The 23,148-nt window shown below is 39.8% G+C and overlaps 1 protein-coding gene across 4 annotated transcripts in view; it reads right to left on the reverse strand.

The window, feature by feature from the left end:
- Window positions 1-23,148, reverse strand: part of sv2ca (synaptic vesicle glycoprotein 2Ca) — a 206,443-nt gene that overhangs the window by 39,195 nt on the left and 144,100 nt on the right. For all 4 annotated transcript variants that reach the window (XM_072547718.1, XM_072547728.1, XM_072547738.1 and 1 more), the window contains exons 6-8: window positions 6,790-6,923; window positions 4,765-4,854; window positions 368-478 (exon numbers count right to left, since the gene is read on the reverse strand). In XM_072547718.1, the coding sequence (XP_072403819.1) occupies window positions 368-478; window positions 4,765-4,854; window positions 6,790-6,923 (335 nt within the window). The remainder of the gene's footprint in view (window positions 1-367; window positions 479-4,764; window positions 4,855-6,789; window positions 6,924-23,148) is intronic.

The raw sequence follows: 23,148 nt of genomic DNA on the forward strand, positions 1-23,148 counted from the left end.
GCTGCATGGAATGTAGTCTCCGTTGTGTTCCCTTGGACTGATTGGGCAGGGAGGGTGAATGATCTGCCAAACTTATTATTAAAGAATAATGTTGTCAGGTTGGGTCCTGGTGGAACCTAATTCTGTCACAAGTTCCCAGCCCCTCATCCAGACATAAATTTTTCGACATTGCCAAACTTCAGAATGTTAGACCTCAGATATTCAACATTTAAAATTCCCATCTGTACAGAACTTCATCATGAGATGAACCTACATTCAACCTGAATTGTCTAAATTGGCAATGAACTGTTCTTTTCTGGCATATTGTAACATGCAACATTGAGGAGAAAGGTATCTTTCCAATTTGTAACATAGTTGCTTGACTTACACTGTACAGTTCAGTCTTGATCCGAACAAACCATCTCATATACCAAGTGCCCGTGTCTGTCTGTATCTCTATCAATTCATCAATCAGTTTTGGAGTCTTGATTCTATTGACCTGTGAAGATAAGAGTTGGCAAATTGAGTATGATTCACCAGTGTAATTATTTGCTGAGATATGGAGGAGATAGTGTTAGATTGAGGTGGACAAAGTTAAAAATCACAATACCAGGTTATAGTCCAACAGGTTTATTTGGAAGCACTAGCTTTCGGAGTGCTGCTCTTTCATCCAATAGTTTCTGAGGTAAATGCATTTTCAAGCTTTATTTCCCTGTTACTAGAAGGCAAATGCATCACCGATAATCAGACTTAGTTTGAGGAGTTCTATTCTGACCAACTAAGACTTCTATTTTGGATATGTGAGCCAAATATTGCATCCACCCAACTTGTCCAGCCAATGTGTCATGCTAATTTACTGGGAATATTAACATTTGCAGCAGTGGGACATCTCATACCATGACCCTTGGGTCATTCCCTCATTTTTCAACTGGAAAGTATTGGGCTGGATTTATGTCAAGGCCTGACCCTGATGCCAGGATGAAGTCCTTGCCAGGATCTGGTGATGCTTGTGCTGCCATCCAAGGGCAGTCTGGGACGAGGAGGTTAATTGGGTGGTATCCCACAGGAGCCCCACTCAGCTAAACATGAAGGACAGTCTCCCGAGGCTGGAAGACCAATCAGAGGCTCTCCACCACTGAAAGGTGGTCGGAGGTGGGAGCTCCTCGGATGCTGTGGTAGTTTTCCAACACCACTCTAATCTAAACTCTGGTTTCCAGCATCTGCAGTCCTCACTTTTGCCTAATATAAGTAGGAGAAAGAGAGAGCACTTCAAGAGGGACAAGGGCTGTCTGACCACAACTGTAGCCATATGGCAGTCACAGCTGGCGGATGGATCAAAATGAATAAGGCATCAATGGCTGTAACCCAGCCTGCCTGTTGCCAGTCTGTCATCCCAGTTCATTGATTGGGCTGGCTCCCAACTGGCATAAACCAGAGTGTTTCTTACAAGTTCAGGAATAGGTAATGTTAGTTCTTTTATAATTGATTTGTTTGTGGATTATTTACAGCAGGTGGGACTTGAGCCTGGGCCTCCTGTCTCAGAGGCAGGGACTGTACTATTGCATTACAACAGCTCTTCAGAGGCATTTTTATTAGATTACTCAATTATCACACTTACTGGTGGGCAACTATAACTAATAATAAACCCAATAAATCCACTCCCCACCCCAGCCTCCAACTAAGCCTCAAAGAAAATTGCTCAGATATGGGACTACAGTCGTGGAATAACACAGTCCATCATTTTGGGAATGCTCTTAAAAGTAAAGTATACGTATGATGACTATAATGTGTACCAAGTAATAAAGTGCTAGAATCTAGAAATATGTAGAACTTTTAAAACCCTTAAGCATCTAGTTCACACTCAAATATCTAGTCAACTGTTGATGAATAAAGTGGTTAAGATGAATTCCATTTCTAATGTTTAACATAGGGTAGGTTTAACAAAACATATGAAAGAGGAAAATGAAAAATTGAATAAAATAATTAGATTTGTTTAGTGAGCAAAACTGGAATTGAAAGTTAGCCTCAATAATGGTGACCACGAGATCGTCACTAACTGTAGATAAAATTCATCTGGGTTCACTAAGACGCTCTCTGAAAGGAAATTTGCTATTCTTACTGGTCAGGCCTTAACGTAACTCCAGAGCCAAAGCAATGTGGTTGACTCTTAGCTAAAATGGCCGATCAAGCCTCTTATTTGAAGGGCAATTAGGAATGGGCCAAAAATACTGGCATAGTCAGTGGCACCCACATTCCATGAAAGAACTAATAAAAATACCATTCAGTCTAACAGGATAGGCAATGTGTTGCCATTGCGGCATGTGGGAGTTCCTGAACGTCAATGCAATCCAGAGCAAGTACATCTACAGTAAGTGTTTGCAGCCTGAGTGGACTCAGTGTTTACGAGCTGCAAGTTGAACTGCAAATACTGTGACTCAGAGGAAAAAAAAATATTTGGACAGTTTATTCCAGGAGGTGACAATACCATTGCGGACAAAGTCTTCTGAGCTGGTCACTGGTCAGGGAAATTGGTTCAGTAAAAAATTTAAGGACAGTATCAAACTTAAAAGTTAGTTATGTATCATTGCAGACAGATATCTGGTAGATCAGAGGATTGGACAGAATATCAAAACACAGCAAAGATGTACTAAGACATTAATAAGGAGGGAAAATCAGATGATAAAATCAAGATAACTAGAAATTTGAAAACAGATGATTAGAGTTTGTACAGAAATTTAAAAAAAGAAAAATGTGGAAGTGTTCTGGGGGGGGGTGGGGGGGGGAGAGAGGAAGTCACTGGACTCGAAATGTTGTCTCTTTTTTCTCTCCACAGATACTGCCAGACCTGCTGAGTTTTCCTAGCAATTTCTGTCCTTGTTTCAGCATTCAGATCTTTAGTATCCTCAGTTCTTTGTTTTATATCAAAGTGTGTTGGTCCTACAGGACTTGAGTCTGCGGAATTAATAATAGAAAATAGGGAGATAACAGATGAATTGTTTTGCATTGATCTTCACATTAGAGAATACAAGTAACACCACAGCAATAGCTGTAAATCAGGAAATGGAAGTGAGGGAAGAATTCAAGAAAATTACAGTCACTAGGGAAGGGAGATGAAGCAAATTATTGGACCTGAGGCATGACAAGTACTTGCGTTCTGATGGACATTATTCAGAGTCTTAAAAGAACAGCCTAGTTGATAGTTGGTGCATTGGTTTTCATTTATTAAAATTCTCTAGATTCAGGGAATTTTCCATTAGATTGGAGATTGGCAAATGTAAATTCTTTATTGGAAAAGGAGAAGATGCAAAGCAGGAATCTACAGGTCAATTAGCTTAGTTTTCATTGTGGAGAAGATGGTAGAAGCTACTAATAAAGACATTGTTCAAGGGCATTTGGAAATGTTCAAAGTAATCAGGCTGAGGTAATATGGTTTTATGAAAGAGAGATCTTGTTTAACATTTTTTAAAGAATTCTTTGGGGAACTAACATGTACTCTGCATAAAAGAGGAACCAGTGATGTATGGTAGTTAGGGATTTCTGTAAGGTATTGATCTACAGTGCTGTACTTATTATTTCATTAATTTTCTAATATTTTTTCCAAGGAATTGTAGTGAAGAATCTATACCTACGTATCTTGCACTTAAGATGGCACCATAAGTGGCAACTTGTAAACTTTTCACCGTATTCATATGAGTACATGTGACAATAGAGCTAATTCAATTCAACTAAAAGTTCATGATGCAGGAATCGACTAGCTAATAAGAAGCAGAGAGTAGGTATAAACCATTCTTTTAGTTGCCAAAATGTAGCGAGCCTTGTGCTACAGAGATAAGTACTGGGGCCTCAATATTTTTAAACATATATTGTATTATTGTATTTATATTGCATGATGTTTTTGGGGAGGTGATGATGTAACAATAATGTCACTGGATTGGATAGAATAGCAATTTATTGTCACATAAAACATAGTGAAAAAGTTTATAAGTAGTCCCAGCCAAATGTTCTGGGAATGTGGTTTTGAATTCCCTTCATGGTGAAATTTAAATTCAATAAAAATCTGCAAAACAAGGTCAATCTAATGGCAGACAGATAACCTGGTCAATTGTCATAAAAAACTAATCTGCTTCAGAAGGACCTTTTGAGAAGGAGTTTTGCCATCCCTGCCTGGTGTGGCCTCCATGTGAATTCAGACCCACAGCAATGTGGTTGACTTTTCTAAAAGCCCTCTGGACAATTTGGGATGAGCAATAAATGCTGGCCCAATCAGCAATGCCCACATCCTGTGAACAAATTTTTAAAAAATGATTCAGGTGATGGGAGAAGAGATGTGGTTGCTGATGACACAAAGATAGGTAGGAAAATAAATTGTGAAGAGGAAACAAGGAGCTACAGTTGGATGCAGATAAAATGAGTCAGTAAAGATCTGGCAAATGAATGTGGAAAAAGCAAAAATGTTTCTGTGGGAGTTCCATTGTTTTATTTTACTAAATGCTGCTATCAAGGTTAATCAGATATTTTTCATCATACACAGATCTTGGGTGGGACACCAATCATTCTTGCCTTCTGACTGATTTCCACCTTGTAGAACGGTATCAGTTTCTGGGGACAGGTAACCCCTGCATATCAGGTTGGGCTATAAATGCAGGAAGATCTGGAGTAAAGAAGTTTTTGCTTCTAAGGCATCCTCTCGGTCATATCATCCTACATTTCAGTCCCTCTCAAGACTCTACAATTCTCCAACCCGAGCTCATCTTTTATCCTTGAATTTTTCTCAGTGACACTTACAGTGAATACTTTTTCCGGTTGTCCCCGTGCTCTCATATTGGTGTCGTGAATTTGCTTCAGAATCATCCAGGCCTCATCATGTTTCCCCACCTACAGAAAAACCATCAAGTAAATGCATTCTCAGAAATATCAGTCTTGTAATCGTACTGATGACACTCATAAGATCGTTGTTGATCCAGGTCCCATAGCTTTCCTTATTAGTGCAAGGAATATGCAATTCACAGTTGGTCCAGAGTTTGTTGCCAATCCTAAATTGCCCTGGAGGAGGCAGAAGTGAACTCCTTTTAAAAATATTGCACATGATGTATGGACACCCACAGTGCTGTTAGAAAGAGAGTTCCAGGATGTTGATCCAGTGACACCGAAGATACGATGTTATATCTCCAAGTCAGGATGGTGAATAGCTTGGAACAGAATTTGCAGGTGGTAGTGTTCTCACATAAATGTTGTCTGTGTTTTCTAGATGGAAGTTGTCATGGGTTTGGATTGTCCTTGGTGGATTTCTACAGTACTTATGTAGAGAGTACACATTACTTATCTGAGTATCGGAGGGGGAGAGGATGATTAATTGTAAACGCAGTACCAATCAAGCAGATTATATTTTTCTGGAAGGTGTCATGCTTCTTGAGTATTGTTGGAGCTGCACTCAGTCAGGCGAGTGGGGAGTATCCCATCAGACTCCAAATGTACCTTGTAGATGGTGGATAGCTTTGGGGGTCAGAAGATGAATCATCTGCTGAAAATTTACAACCATCTCTTCTAGCCACTATTTATTAGATTAGATTAGATTAGATTACTTACAGTGTGGAAACAGGCCCTTTGGCCCAACAAGTCCACACTGCCCCGCCGAAGCGCAACCCACCCATACCCCTACATTTACCCCTTACCTAACACTACGGGCAATTTAGTATGGCCAATTCACCTAACCTGCACATCTTTGGACTGTGGGAGGAAACCAGAGCACCCGGAGGAAACCCACACAGACACAGGGAGAATGCGCAAACTCCACACAGACAGGATCGCCTGAGGTGGGAATTGAACCCAGGTCTCTGGTGCTGTGAGGCAGCAGTGCTAACCACTGTGCCACCGTGCCACCCATTATCTAATGGTCCAGTTCAGTTTTTGATCAATGATAACCCCTAACATATTGATAATGAGAGATCCAAGGATGGTAATGCCATTGAATATCGAGGAAAGATGATTAAGGTCTTTCTTGTTGGCAATGGTATGCCATGAATGTTACTTGCTATTTGTCAACCCAAGTCCAGCTGCACTTAGATATGTAGGCATCGGTTTTTAAAACATTTCTGAGAATCCTGAATCTGACTGGGCAATGTGCAATCATCAGAGAACATCCCAATGTTTGATTTTTTGTCAGCAGGAAGGTCATTAATGAAGTTCTCAGGCCACTCGGACAACCACCATCTTGGATCTCTCAATGGGAACGTTTTAACTCCGAGGGTAATGCATGTGTGGAATGAGGTGCCAGAGGAAGTGGTGGAGGCTGGTACAATTACAACATTTAAAAGGCACCTGGTTGGGCATATGTATAGGAAGAGGGATTTGGGCCAAATGCTGGCAAATGGAACAAAATTAAATTAGGATATCTGATTGGCATGGAAAAGTTGGATCGAAGGGTCTGTTTCCATGCTGTACATCTCTGTCTCTATGTTCGGTACCCTATTCTGATGAGTTCCTGCAGCAATACCCTGGGCTTGGGATGATTTGTTATCATTAGGTGACTCTTGGAAAATACATGTGTTGAAAGATGAAAGGTTCAGGACTAATCATTGTTTCCTACATAATAAAGTATTTTTCTAATACTCTGAGCTCATGGACAAATAATAGCCACTATAGAGTTCTTCAAACGCGCATCGGTGCCTTTAGGAAACAAGGGCAAGAAAGGATGCCTGAAAAATAGAAAATATTTATCTTTTCTGACTCAATTTTTTTCTGACAACAAAAAAAGTTATCATGGATTGTCAGTACACAGAGAAAAAAAGCCATTCATTCCAAGTACCGTACCTCCAGCAGGAACCTGGGACTTTCAGGCATGAAGGTGAGTGCGACAACAGAGGAGACACAAGGAAGAGCGCAGACAACGACAAACACCCGCCAGCTGTGGAACTGATATGCAGAGCCCATACTGAAACTCCAACCTAGAGAGGGAAGGTGCACATATTTAGAACTGTACCTGCAAATCCAAAAGCTTTGTAACTGTTGTGGTTCTGTTCGCCAAGCTGGGAATTTGTCTTGCAAACATTTCGTCCCCTGTCTAGGTGACATCCTCAGTGCTTGGGAGCCTCCTGTGAAGCGCTGCTGTGCTGTTTTCTCCGGCATTTATAGTGGCCTGTCTCTGCCGCTTCCGGTTGTCAGTTCGAGCTGTCCGCTGTAGTGGCCGGTATATTGGGTCCAGGTCAATATGTTTGTTGATAGAGTCTGTGGATGAGTGCCATGCCTCTAGGAATTCCCTGGCTGTTCTCTGTTTGGCTTGTCCTATAATGGTAGTGTTGTCCCAGTCGAATTCATGTTGCTTGTCATCTGTGTGTGTGGCTACTAAGGATAGCTGGTCATGTCGTTTCGTGGCTAGTTGGTGTTCATGTATACGGATCGTTAACTGTCTTCCTGTTTGTCTGATGTAGTGTTTTGTGCAGTCCTTGCGTGGGATTTTGTGCACTACATTAGTTTTCCTCATGTTGGGTATCGGGTCCTTCGCTCTGGTGAGTTGTTGTCTGAGAGTGGCTGTTGGTTTGTGTGCTGTTATGAGTCCTAGTGGTCGCAGTAGTCTGGCTGTCAGTTCCGAAATGCTCTTGATGTATGGTAGTGTAGCTAGTCCTTTGGGTTGCGGCATGTCCTCGTTCCGTTGTCAACGCAAGACAAATTCCCAGCTCGGCGAACAGAACCACAACAACGAGCACCCGAGCTACAAATCTTCTCCCAAACTTTGAGCTTTGTAACTCATTCAGACAATTCTGACAGCTTGCTCTTCACAAACAATAGCAATTGTTCAAAACATTTCAGACTGATCATCTCTTGATTGGTGAAAGTTGCACAAAGCAGCTTATTTTTAAACGTGTCAGAAACCTGTGTAATGTGATGTTTCTGCACATTTATCACCAGATGTTGCATTCTATTGCTGCTGGTGATGGAATTTACTGTACATTATGTTTAAATAACTTGGACTGATTGGTATCTGCATGTTAAAAATTGACACAATTTTAAGGTTTGAATTCTCTTACCTTAGAAATTTAGCAAAAGTTTATCAAAAACCTCAGAGGGACTGACAGAGCCTGAAATGATTGGCAATGGATTGTGACACATGGAGCGGGATTGGACACACCCTTCCTGAGAGCTTTTCCCTTCCCTTAGCACAATTAAACCAGGATTGTGGGAACTGTTGGACAGTCTGTTCCCACAATTACTCTTTGACCAATTGAGATCTTTAAGTAGTCTTCATGGGTCACTAATGTCCTCAAGCTCCAACCTGTGTATTATACCTGGAGAAAGGCAGGGCCCACACCAATCAGAAAACTGAATGGTTTGAATTGCACAAGGCTGCTGTTGGGCTTGGGGATGAACATTATTTGCAGCTCTGCCCTTCCCTAGGCTCATTGGATGTGTCTTCACCTCAACCCCCACCACCAATCCCATTTTACACCCTTTGGAAATTTTATGAGTACAGAAGTATAAGAGTCCACATGTCATTTTGGTCGCAATTCTTCCTGATCTCATTATAGTATAACCTGCTTAGGAGAGACTGCAAAGAGTCGGCATGCTTTAGCGTCATCTTGGACATTCCTAGCAGATTTAAACAGCTCCTTTCCTGCTGTTACCAGGCTTATGAGCAAAGCTCTCATACATTAGAGTTGATCTTTCTATGCTTTGTGCAGCAGAGTAATTACAATTCTGGAACACTATATTCTGCATTCTGTTCTATTTCCCTGATGCACTTAAGATATGATTTGTCTGGTTAGTGTGCAAAACAACACTTGTCACTGTATCTTGGTACATGTGACAATAATAAATCAAACCAAAAGAACCTTCTGGAGATGTGGACTTTATCTTGGCTGTTCTTGATTTATAGACAAGTTGCTGATGTGTTTCTTGTTGACCTGATATCTTGCAAGACTCTGCACACACTGGATATTTTTGTGGGTAACCCTTTTCCCACTGTGGAATGTGAGACTGGGACCTTTCGTTGTACGTGTAATTGAGGCAGTTCTGCACCTGCATGCAGTCACATCCTCCCTTGCTTATCAAGAAGTGTGTTTTACATCTTGGAGAACTTGGGTAGGCAGTGGCTGAAAAAACAAAATCAGACTCACGGCAATACGAGAATCTTATTTCATTGTGCTACACTTCAGGATAAGTGATTTATTTGTCCAAACAATTTGCTTGGCAAGACCATTTGATGGAGGGAAATGTGTTGAGAACATTACATGGTTCATACCCCATGTGGCACACATATCCCTGTGAAGTCTGCCTACATACTGCAGCTCATTGTCAAAAACCATTTCTTTAGCTGCACCAAATCAATTGCCTGGCACAGATGTTCCCCAAGTGTTCTTTTCCTGACTATTGAAAATTTGGAGAAATAGTCAATGAGTAAGATGAAGTTAGCTCCATTTGTGGTGAACAGATCAGTGAAGTTTTTAACCAAAGGATTGAGGGGCAGAGACATTCTCTGTGTTGTTGTGGCTGATGTCTCAGATGTCATCCCTAAAGCTCAACATCACTGTTGATCCCTGCCCATTAGGCCACATCATCCACCTGTTGTCTCTTTCGCCCTCTGTCCATAATCCCTGGGTGTAGTTATGGCAATATGTCCCAGAAGAGAGCTTCAGGCATAAATGTTTTTCTTTTGAAAACTACAAGGCTCTTGAGATATCGAGCTTGTCTCTGTAAGGTCAAAAATATCAGAGGGTGTCTGGCACTTCTCTGATCATTGTCAGGCTACTCTCAGTGGTGACTTTCCACAGTACGTTCAGTTATGGGTCAGTCGCAGTTTCTGATTGAAATTGGTCATCTTTATGCAGACCAAAATGCAGCAGATTAATTTTGAGAATGTCTTTCACCTTGATGCTGTCAATTGTAGATCCAATGGAACATTTGCAGCTTTATTTGGATTCGGCAATCTGCTTAGTGTATCCAAGGTATCTGTGTTGTAATGAAGACAATGTGTAACACCATTCTGTTCCCTATTACCCAGCTTGTACTTAATATGTGAATGCTACACTTTCTGGGAGTGTCAAATTAATTGCATTTTCTTTGCTATTCAGTACTGCAAATCCTTTGAAACATCCTATGACATCAGACATGACTGAGTATAATTGTTTCAAATCCTGGATTAACACAATCTGTTCATGGTGAACAGATCAGTGGAAGTTTTGGATTGGAGGATTGCTGACATTAGACATTCTCTGAGTTGTTGTGGCTGATGTTCTTGGTATCTTCTGCTGTTATGGGTACCTTCACAATTCAATAATGAAAGCACTATACTAACATTTCATTTTTCAGGAAGTCAGAAATTTGCTAACTGGTAACATCTGAATTTGTGGATGAGAATTAAGCATTCTAATTATCACAAAGCACTTTTGCATCTCTCTATTAATAACAATCTCATTTTCAAAGAAAAATGGAACCATAATTCAGTATGTTACCTCAAATAATGTCCTCTTGCATTCAAAAGCCCTCAAACTCTGGCACACAGAGTATTCATGGGCTCATCCAAACTCCTATCATTTTACAGACAGACATTCTCCTCTACTACTTTGCCATAAATATTGGCACTTCCTCTCTTGCTCTTGATCTTTACTATTCTTTAGTCTTTCATCAGTCACCTGTCATCCTTTTTTTTCCTTGGCATTTATTAACTCCTCTTTGCCTTCCCAGTACTGTTTATCATTCACTTCACTGTCTTCCATTTCCCATTGAGATCTATTTCCTAACTTATATCCATTGCCTCACCCATAGCTGAGGTGAGTGGCTAATACAATGGCACATCTGTTGTATTCCACTGTCATCTGAGTGTTAATGGTCAGGGGTTTTGCCTCATACCCAAGGTGTCTACTGCAGAAATGGCAATCTTGATCTTTCATGGAAGGAGTAATACATATCTAACGTATTATCCATCAGATTTGGGAAGAATGGGACTGCAGTACCAGAAGGGAACTGACTTTTTTGATTTATACCTTGAACCCATGAAAACCTGACCAGGGCCCCAGGTATATGATTGTTAGTGTAAAATGCTGGCAATTTGATATATATTTTGACTTTCCTCTTTGTTTCTCCCTTTTATTCCCTTCTCTCTCCTCACTCCTTATTATGTATTACCATGACCCATTTAAGTTGACTATCTCAGCCTCTTTCACTGCAAGGATTTCCATACATCACCATGAAATAGCAATTCTGGATTCAAACTGCTTTCCACCTGCCTGTGTTCTTCTCTTGTATCTCTTTTTCCTGAAATACCAGCCCAAATCCTTAGGGAACACGGTGCTATATCAATTAAGGAAAACATTTATAAGTTACATTAATTGGAGGGTTTGAGTGAGGGGGAGAGGATGAATAGGTTGGGACTATTTTTCTGGAGCATTGGAGGCTGAGAGGCAATTTTTATAGAGGTTTATAAAATCACGAGGGGCATAGATAGGGTCAATAGTTAAAGTTTTCCCCCCTGGGTGGGTGAGTCCAAAATTAGACACAAGAGGTTTAAGGTGAGAGGGGAAAGATTTAAAAGGGACCTGAGGGGCAACATTTTTAAGCAGAGGGTGGTTTGTATGTGGAATTAACTGCCAGAGGAAGTGGTGAAGTCTGGTATAATTACAACATTTAGAAGATATCTAGATAGTTACATGTATAGGAAGGATTTAGAGGGATATGGGCCAAATGCTGTTTAATTTCAGATATCTGCTCAGTATGGATACATTGGACTGAAGGGTTTGTTTCCATGCTGTACAGCTCTCTGACTCTACATTAAGTACCTGTGGAGGTATACCTGCAAATTATTTGATTTTTTAAAAAATTTACCATTTTATAGTTATCATAGAAGTCCATATGCTCAATATTTTGCTTATTGTTTTGCCCTGTCTCAATGAAACTATGTTTGCTTTTCATTAATGGGAAGTGGATGGGTGGTGCTGCTTGGACTAACATTTATTGCTTGTCCCTAACAGCAATGGAGAAGGTGGTGGTGAAATGTCTTCTTGAACCACAGTATAGTAGACAGCAGTGGTGATGGGACTGGAATGTGATGTGTCAGGAGCCTTGGTGAATTTCTGTCGTACATCTTATAGATGGTACACATAGCTGCTACTGAGTGTTCGAGGTGGAAAGTGTGAATGTTTGTGGATGTGTGTTTGGATTGCACTGGCAGAAGAATGGTGGAGGCTGATTCCAGGGGATATTTCAGAAGACAGCCAGATATATATTTGAAATTGAAGAAGTTAGAGGAGTATAGAGATAGGGGTGGAAAGTGGAATGAGTTAGGTAACTCTTTCAGAATGCGGTACAAACATGATGGATCAAATGGCCGCCTTCTGTATTGTAAAATCTAATGATTCAGTGTGTCTTTCAAGTGGGCTGCTTTTGTCTTCGATGGTGTCAAATGTCGAGTATTGTTGGAGCTACACTCAACCAGGTAAACGTGCGGTTTACTAAGTTAATTAAGACATGCCTATCTGAGCTGCACCAATTGATTGAAAGAAATAGCGATTTGTGTACTATACAAATTTATTAAATAGGTGTGGGTACTACACAATAGGTGGTATTTGCATAAGACATAGAGAAATGCAGTATTCACCCATGATACTTGCTAATTCCAATACAGATAACCGAGTGGTGGTAAGAATGCTGGAAACATAACCTCCCTTTGCATGTGCTCATTCCAGCAACAAGCACTGACCTATCTACCCAATCTGGCCAAGGATTCTGAAGGTAATTATAGCAGCCTTCCTGCCACCTAAGCTGAGATCGGTTAACTCAGCTCAGGAGTTGAATGTAACCTTATGATCTTTACAGATTAGTTTTGTGCTGCTTTTATCAACTTCATCATCAGGGGAGAGATATTTTTAAAATAGGTTTTGCAAAGGACAAATGTAAGAAAATGTTAATTTGTTCCATGAAAGAAAATTCCATATATTGATCTGCACAGAACAATGACACATTAACTACAAGGGCACTCAAAGGGGTTCTCTCACGATTGTCTGTCAGCCAACTCCTTGAAGCTTGGAGTCTGGTTCCACAGTGGATGGTCGGCAGAAGAGCCATAAAATCAGTTCCTCACTGTTGGTCAAAAGACCAACTCCAGAGTTAATTTATACTTCTATACAGGCCTGTACTTTGAATGATGTCATGAAATTCTCCAGTGCCTTTGAATCGATAATATTAGATGGTTTGAACTGTGGTTGCATCACATTGAAAATCCTGAGTCCAGCTCTTTCTAGTCAGTTCTGGTGACAATCCAATAATCCCTAGAACAAGCACTCATCAGGTGGGAACGGGATCAAACCTATCCTGGTCTTGGGGTTGTCTACCTCATTTAATCTTAACTCATTTAATTTTAACTCACTTTGCTGACCTCTCATCCTCCTTTAACTACAATTACATCAACTAGGTAAAAACCAAGGACTGCAGATGCTGGAAACCAGATTCTAGATTAGAGTGGTGTTGGTTAGAGTGGTTCAACAGGAAGGGCTTTTGCCCGAAACGTCAATTTCCTGCTCCTCGGGTGCTGCCTGAACTGCTATGCTTTTCCAGCACCACTCTAATCTAGAATACAATTAGATCAAGTCTTTCCAATGCATATTCTACTTTGCAATAAGTCCTGATTGCTATCTCTGCCTTATTGATTCACATTGGTTCTCAGTCTCCAAGTCATATTTAAAATGATAGTATAAAACAGGTTATTAAACTTTTTTTCCCATTGAATTCACTGGCAAAGAAAATTTGGGGGTGAAATATTGGCTGCTGATTCATTAGCACCTTTTTGTGCTACTGCAGAACATTAATTTCACCCCATATGTTGCATAAATGTATGCAATGTATATTTGAAGAGAACGATGTCTTCTTTGATATTAATTTTTTAAAAGGTTTTTGATTTAACTAAGTAATGCATGAATATAAGTCAAACAGTACCAAACTGTAATTGCTATTTCACATTAATCAATAAAATAAAAATCAATAAACCCCCAGGGAGGAATACTTTGGGGTTTTCTTCATTCTTGGTTTCTATTATAGCGATTGCTCATGGAGTTGCATGTTGATGTAAGGTGATAGAACCACATCTGTCTGCATCAACATAATAATAAAGGCCAGGACCCAAATAGTTACTGATTTTCGCAAAGTAACTCTATTCTCAAATGAAATGAAGGCAACAATACAGGGTTAAATATCACTATTGCATATTGCAAGTACCGCAGCATGTATATACTTGGCTAGTCATTAATCTTCAGCCTAGCCCTGAGTTCCTGCGGTGTCACAGATTGTTAAAGCCATTGGTTAGACTGTATCCAGGGAGCAATTTCCATGGACCACTGCGCAGAACAGAACTCAAGTAACCCCAGAGACTGGCTGAGCATTCCTCTCGCTCAATATCACCTTCTCACTCTACTGATTACCCAAAATGACCAAATGAATCATTGCGACAGAGAAGCCTGCAGTATGTGTGAATACTCAGACAGATCTCAGAAAATAGCTGATTAAGGACAAACTGTGTAAATTGTAATATATGTGAGCATTTTTTCTCAATTATTTTTTTCTTTCCAATTATCTGTTCTTTTTGCCTTTTTCAAAGGCATTGATTCCCACCTGAGAATATACTTCAACAGCCCCTAGTCTGGTTATTATGCACTTTGACAATGTGTGCCAGCTGGCTATCCAACAGTGAAAGCATCACAGCCAAATTCAATCCCACCCTCAGTACACAGTGCCAGCGGGCCCATAATCAGGACTGGGAAATCCAACTTATCATCTTTTTCCTAAGAGGGTGCTGCAGGGAATATAACATCTTTATCACTGCACTGATTACAATCAATGAAATCAGCATGTACTTTGTGGTTCAGAGTGTAAAATTTCTACTACTAAACATCAGGTCATCTGAACAAGGGAGGAAAAAGTAACATTTCAACTCAATCTAGTCTAGGACATCACAACTGGTGACATCCATGATTTCAATAATAGTTCCCAAGATGGCTGGAAGCCTAATTTGTCTGATGTTATGAAAATTAAAAATATTGAGCGAAGCAGATCCGATCAATCAAAACACAGAAGGCTAGCTCACAAAGATACCAAAGCAGTTCAGTACCATTTTCTTAAAGTTACAGAACAATAAATGCTGATCTTACCAGAAATGGTTATGTCTTGTGAATGAATAATAAATTAATAGAACAATTGTCCAGTAACTGGGGGGATTGCAATTCAAATCCATGACACTGCAAACTCTATCTCCCCAGTGAAATGATGTGGTGGACAACATCATTTGATCAGGATGTACTGATATAATATTAAGTTGGGAACTGAATTACATGTTCTAGCCTTATTTTATTAGCTTGATTTTATATTAAGAGTTTAGAAGGTGGACTCACAATTTGAGAGTCTTTGAGAGGAGAATGACAGTAGTTTTGAAAAGAAGCAGAACAAACTGCTGAAGATGTCATTTGGCACAAAAGTGGGAGTGGGGGAGAGAGGTAGAGTTGAGTGTTTGGAAATATGAAGGAGCAAGGGATTGGTTTCAGAGATAACACACGTGAGTTTGAAGAGCACTAGTAAGTTGGTGTTGATAAAGGAGATAGTCACCGATTTCCTTGAGATCCAGTAAAGAGAGTGTGAAAGATGATAAAAATTGAGAAGTTGACCAAAGGTATTAATTGAGGGTTTACAGAAACACCTAGACTGAGGATTTGCTCACTTCAGAGGTTAAAGTAAGGGAGATGGGTGGGTATTGAAAGTCAACGTGGGGCTCGGGAATGAGTAGAGCTGCCCACTGTTGACTTTAGGTAAAAACCCCTCTGGTTCACTACTTCCCTTTAGGGAAGGCAAATCTTTACCTGATTTAACACACATGTCATGATAGGAGTCAACCACATTGCCATAATCTAATGTCTTCTGGGCAATTAGGCACAGATCATAGATCATAGAATCCCTACAGTGTAGAAACAGGCCCTGCAGCCCAACAAGTCCACACTGATCCTCCAATGAGGAACCCACCCAGACCCATTTCCCTATATTTAACCTCTGAGTAATGCACCCAACGTACATATCCCTGAATACTGAACCATTTAGTATGGCCAATTCACCTTTGGATTGAGAGAGGAAACCGGGGTACCTGGAGGAAACCCACGCAGTCATGGGGAGAATGTGTAAACTCCACACAGACAGTTGCCAGAGGTTGGAATCAAACCCAGGTCCCTGGCAGTGTGCCACCCCAACCCTGTCAGCAATAAATGTTGGCCTAGCCAGTAATATCCTCATCTTTGAAAGAATCAAAAAAAAATTGGATGACCTGAGGACTTTATGCACTGCTGAATAAAAGAAAGTTCTTTTTCATTCATGGTTGATGACTTGCGCACCTTAGATTCCCTCATCCTTTAATGTTAAAACAACCATTACGTGCAAGTTTATGAGAACAGAGTCATAGAAATGTATAGCCCTACAGGAGGCCAAACAATCATTTGTATTAATGTTAGCCCAACAAGAAACTAAGTACACAATCTCCTTCAATAATATCTCATCTAAAGTGAAGCAACGAAGTATCCAATATATCCAAATCTAATGTAAAAGTATTGCTGAATTCAGCTCAAAATGATAATGATATTTAAAGGTTGCAATTTGTCAGAAAACTAGCAAAGATACGTCTCTCAGTACAGTGTTTACCAAATTGTGCACAAACAGCACTCTGAAATTCAGCACTGGAGAATAGTGATACAGTCTTAGGGCACAAAGGGTTAACATTTCAGACGATCCCCAGAAAATCTCATTATATGGATTATGATACATAATTGACTCCACTGCAAGGCTAACTGAGCCAGCAGCCCTTGAGATTTATGCTGACACATAACTGCTGCAAGAGTCCTTGATCTGATGCATAGTAGCCTGCACACAAAAATGTTTGAATTATCTTTGTACGCCCACACTGAGAAAAACTGTAGACATGACACAGTCCCACAACATGCAGCACCAATCACACTGATGAAGGTGCCAGGCTGAGGGCAAGGATCAATGGCAAGTCTTCAAGATTTATTCTTCACAGAGTGGTGGAGGTTATTGATCAATAGAACTCAATTAGCTTAGATACTTTTTCTGGAACAAAGGTTATAGAGAGACCAGCAGTTCAGGCAGCCTGTGATAACTGTTTTACTCAAAGCCCAGTCTATGAAAGCATTACTAGCGTTCATTTTAATCAGTAGTAGTCACAAACAATTACATTTTAAATGGGAAAATATTTTCCTGAACATTTGGAATTGAGGTAGACTTTTGTCTTGATTCATTAATTCTCCTGCCTCGAGTGATTGTGTGTGTGTGTGTGTGTGTGTGTGTATGTGTGTGAGAGAGAGAGAGAGAGAAAGAGAGAAAAACAGGCAGAAAGACAGAGGTCAGTGGTGAGAGGAGAAGTGGGGTTTTTTTGTTTTAAAATTATGTTGAACTCCCAGGGGAGCATAAGCATTAAATTAAATTCCTCAGTAGACTCCAATTAAACACAACAAACTGTTGCAAAAATATTTTAGTAGGTTCAGCTGGGAGTAGGGAAACTGCATACTGCACATATACAAATCTTCCAACTGACTGCTTGAGCCTGAAGCCTTCAGTATTTCCCATCAAAAGGAAAATTATCTGGGTAAACACAAGGAACCATGTCTGCAACTCAAATACAAGGAACCTAGCCTGTTATTTTTCAAAGGTGTCTTTTTGTCCTTTGAATTGCTGCCACTGTTTCAAATCCCCATGGCGTTGTAGTGATCCTGCCTTGGCCAAGTGTGACATTGCTAATCCAGTTTGTTCTGTGTGCTTCCCAGAAATCCTGTAACAATTTTCAGCATAGATAAATACACTGAACATTTGGCCAATGGCATGCAGAATAGCATGCTGGAACTGCATTATTCTCTCTCAGGACAGGCAACATTGGCTTTCAAACAGCAAAAGTAGAGAAGAAAAGAAAAAGAAACTTTAAAAAACATAAGAGTGAACAAAGATTATTTGGTTTATGAAACTCATTCATTCCACAATTGTTTGCCCCATTGTGAACTTAATCTGCTGGAAATTCTCCAAACTCCCTGGGATCTGAAAGCAAAATGTCAACAACAATTGAGAAGGACAAAAACTGCTGGCTAGCCAGTAACAGCTACAGCCCATGAATGAATATTGAAAAACTACTGTATACAGTTATATATTACATTGTCATGATCATGGATCAGAATCCTAAAATAGTTTTAAGCTCCGAATTCCAAAATGTGTTTTATTTTAGCTGGACTGCAATAAAGATGATAATTGTAAATGAAAAAGAAAATTCCATGTTGTCTTAATGGGATGTAACATCTAAAATATCAAAGAATTTTTATAAAAACTGGACTGTGATCTCGTGACTGCAAAGAGAACAAGGTACTGACAATCCCCTGAACAACAACAAACCACCTGCTATGTGGATAATCTCTCAAACTGCAGATACATTTTGCACTTTTTCCGTAAAGAGTACATAAAGTTGGGTCAAAGAGGCTGTTTCAACCCTACTGGAGTGGGCTAGTGGGATTCAACACTCATATGTACCAGGTTGGGTTCAAGTATTAGTGTATTTTGAAGGTCACAGTTAAAGAATTATCCTCTAGTTATTCTGCATTGCAGGTAAAGATCCTTTCTATCTCTGAGTGCTAGACATCAGTTAAAAAGGAAGCAGAACAATAAATGATTCTCTCTCACCCTGAATACAGCAACTCAATCATAGTCAGAAACAATCAGAACTACAGAATCTCAACTAATCTTGGAAACGAAGCATTACGAAACTAAATGTTCATCTACCAATATCAGTTCTAAGAGTAACCTCCACTACTAACCTTAATCTCCACTTTAACTAATTTCCCTTCAAATAAATCAGAGATTGATCTGTAAATCTGTTTTGTTTAACTTTTTGTGTTGACCTCATCTTTAATCTGTGTGTATTTGAATTAAAATTTCCTCTGGCATATGATTAGTAAATTCACATTTTTTGATATTTCAGGAAAGCATGGTGAAATTGATTCCTATTAAAACACAAATGCATTTGGGTTTGGGAGAAAGGTATCTACAAGAAAAGGGATCCTTTGTAAATTAACCTTATTTTAACCAACTGAGGAGGTGGGTGAACAAAGATGGGAGCCAGGTCATTCCTCGTGAGCCAGGAGCCTAACAGTTAGGGTGTCTTGACTAGAGCCATAATGAACTAGGAAACCAGGATGAGGTCTGGTCCTAACACTGATTTGAAAGTAGCAAAATATCACAACATACTTTACAAGTGAGCTATCAAACAAAAGTTTCATTCTGAGTTACATAAAGATGATACTCAGCCAGATGATCAAAAGTTTGGTCAAAGGAGCAGGAGCAGGAGCAGCAACTTACACAGAGGAGAGAGAGAGTTAGATAAATTTAGGGAGAGATTCCAGAGCATAGGATATTGGTAACTTAGGGTGTAGGTTTGTTCGCTGAGCTGTAGGTTTGATATCCAGATGTTTCATTACCTGGCTAGGTAACATTATCAGTGGCGACCTCCAAGTGAAGCAAAGCTGTTGTCTCCTGCTTTCTATTTATATGTTTGTCCTGGATGGGGTTCCTGGTGATGTCATTTTCTGTTTGTTTTCTGAGGGGTTGATAGGTGGTATCTAGATCTATGTGTTTGTTTATGGCGTTGTGGTTGGAGTGCCAGGCCTCCAGGAATTCTCTGGCATGTCTTTGCTTAGCCTGTCCCAGGATAGATGTGTTGTCCCAGTTGAAATGGTGTTTTTTTTGGTAACTGGAAGATATGCCACTAATGGTGGTGAGGCAGTGGCCTAGTGGTATTATCGCTAGGGTGTTAATCCAATGACCCAGGTAAAGTTCTGGGGACCTAGGCTCAAATCCTGCCATGGCAGATGTGAATTCAATAAAACAAATCTGGAATTACAAGTCTATTGATGACGATGAATCCATTGTCAATTTTGGAAAAACCCATCTGGTTCACTAATGCAGTCTAGTGAAGGAAACTGCTGTCCTCTGGCCTATATGCAACTCCAGGTTGACCCTTAACTGCCTTGCGAGCAATAAATGCTGACCTAACCAACAATGGTGAAATCCTATGAATGATTAAAAAATACAATGGTTGAATAATCAAAATCAGGGATATGAATTGATAAGTGCTGATATGACAGAAGCTTGTAGAACAGAGAGATGGTAGCAATTGGGAGTGATGAAATCATAGAGAGATTTGAAAAGAGTGCGAATTTTAAAATTGGCATGTCCTTGACCCAGAATCTATTTATGTTTGGAAGAACAGGTAAATTATAAGGGACCAAAACTTAGTAGATGTTAAGCCACAGGTGGGTAAGGTTTGGAGGACCTCTAGCAATAGGAAACCAGAATCCATCCAGGATTCCATTGGAAGAATTCGGTCCAGAGATAGCCAAGGCATAAGTACGATTTCAGCAGCAGATGCGTTTTCACCTAATTTTGCGACTTTTTTTATCTTTCATTTACATGGCATTGCCTTTCTCCCACCAATTCAAGATTATTTCATGCAGTAATTTCCTTTCCAGCTCCCTCAAACTGTAGATTGCCTATAGTGGGTGCACAGTGAAGGCTGTGTTATTCTGAAGAGAGGGCACCCAAGATGGAGGCAGATGGGACCGGCAGCTAATTCTCCACCTGCATTTCATGGAGTAATTTCCTTCTCAACACAGCTAGTTGGAGCTGTCTGGGAGTGACCATCAAACAGCAGCAAGTATTTGCCTATTGATGTGCTTCCAAGTGACTGCTGCATTGAATTGCATGGTACTCCATCACTCCTGTCTGCTCTCGTCTCCTCTGAACAGGTGATCTGCGACACTGAGGGGTTCGCTGTGTGTCACTGGCAAAACATAATAGCTTTTCAAACATGTCTGATCATAGTTTTTCAAACATGTCTGCTAATTGCTTCAGTAATTACATTAAACGGATAATCCTGCTGCTGCCAAGCACTGTGAGTATGCACCAGGAAACATCGTCAAAGGTTCATCTGTCTCCACATCTTTTACATATGGAGGTTGAGGTGGTAAGTATCACAGACTGTTCAACTACAGAGAACGTCACAACTGAACTCAGTCCCATATCGACCCACATCCACACACAATATACATGGCAATCATTCCTCGTTGGATGCTGCCTGAACTGCTGTGCTCTTCCAGCACCACTAATCCAGTATTTGCTTTCCAGCATCTGCAGTCATTGTTTTTACCTCATTCCTGGCACAAACACTAGCCAGTCATGAGCAGCAGTACAGAATGATTTATTTTTCTCTTTGCAGTAACTATAATGTAGAGAAAAGGATTTGAATTACTGCAAACATCAAAGGCCAATGGAGTTATTTGTTCCCCTTATATTACAGAGGTATAGGTGTAAAATGCAAAATATCAACATGACATTTATCACAAGACAATGTATAGAGGGCATTTCTGCAAATATTAGTGAATGTAAGATATCAAAGAAAAAGTTTGGCAATTTACAAATGCACTAACATTCAAAGGGATACAGGTAAATTAAATAAAGTATGACAAAAGTAATAATTTGCAAATAAATGTACGATAAAGCACTTTGATGGAGCACATATGAATTATACACACAAACTGGATTTGTCCCTGCCAGTATAAATAAAAGTGATCGTGGTGAGATTGTTGAAAATATCTGCCTCACGTTGGTATTATCAACAAAGCTGATCTAACTTTGAAATGTATCAGCTTTCACGTGTTGTTTATAAATTGAACTGAGTTGGTTTAATTCCATATCACTCATTGGGAAGGTTGTGTTTTCAATCTGATTTGTAATTCTGTGCACTCGAGGTTTAGAAGGATAATGAGGAAGAATAATGAGACTTTATGATAAAAGGAAACAGAACTGGATTTTTTTCCCATTAGGCAACAGGCTATTGAGAAGTGGCACAAAGTGCTATATGATGGGGCATCAGAGATAATATTGATGCAAACAGATTATTGAATTTAAGCTGATAACGCAGAACTACATTTGGAAAGCTTTAATTGTCATCAGCAATGAGGACATCACATTTTTTCAAATTAGTATTTCGAAGCAGATTACCTGAAGCTACTAATTTGATGTCAGTCAAACCTCAAAAGAGAGATTATTAGGAAGAGGTGTTGATTGTTATCAAAATAAGCTTAGTCCCAGGCTCTCAAATGCTCTGAAACATCATGGTTGTAGCATTGTTGTGTGTGGAATCAAACCAGACATGGTATATTTTTGTTGGTTAATGTAGATTGAAGAGTTTGATTAGTAGCCTGAGCTTTTTCTTGTTTACCTGCAGGTGTCAGAGAGATTCTTCACAGAGATTTCTCATTCTGCAGTCTGTACTTTCTGACTGATCATTTACCTTATGCAATTAAGTCATGGCTAAGAGCTCATGAGAGTTCCAATTTAATATAATTTTGTTGGAAGGAACAGACTCATACATCCATTTGACCTTTACTTAGCTGATGTTGAATTTCTTGACCCTGTTAATAATAGATTAATTGATCTATCTTGGCAGTGGCAGAACAATAGTGTTTTTTACAAGCTGGTCAGAAGGGTTATCAAAGGACAGTGAAAATGCACTCTTGAGATGCGAGGGCTATTCATTTTATTTCACATTTTGCTTTTCAGCGTGATACCTTCTTCCCCTCATGAAAATCTGTTAAAGTTGAAATGTTTTGGAAGTAAAATAATTCATTTTGTATTTCTTTTTATGACGAATGCTATCAATTCTGGCTGCTGGAACATGCCAAATCAATGCCAAAAGTAACAGGGTAACACAAATGAACTGCAGTGAAAACAACACAGCTCAGCAAAACCTAAATTATATCTGCGCTTGAATTGCAAAGTGGGAGGTTACACTAGCATCCCTTTTGCAGCAAATAATGACCAAATTGGGCAAGAGATTTGGCACCCAGCTCCTCCTGTCTTTCAAAGTCATCAGAATTGCTTAATCTCTTATTGTTTAATTGAAAGCAGGCATATTGACATCATCACTCCATGAACAGTGCAAAGAAAGCTGTTCTCAGGTCCTGATAAGGTTACTGCTGAATATTTGAAAATGTTGACAGGGCTGGGGTTCACTGAAGAGAAAGATACTGATCACCACAAGAAAATATATCAGAAAACAATGAGCACACAGTGTTGATTTACGCTGCAGCTGAGAGAGGG

Source organism: Chiloscyllium punctatum, chromosome 2, assembly GCF_047496795.1.
Source record: "Chiloscyllium punctatum isolate Juve2018m chromosome 2, sChiPun1.3, whole genome shotgun sequence".
NCBI lineage: Eukaryota > Metazoa > Chordata > Chondrichthyes > Orectolobiformes > Hemiscylliidae > Chiloscyllium > Chiloscyllium punctatum.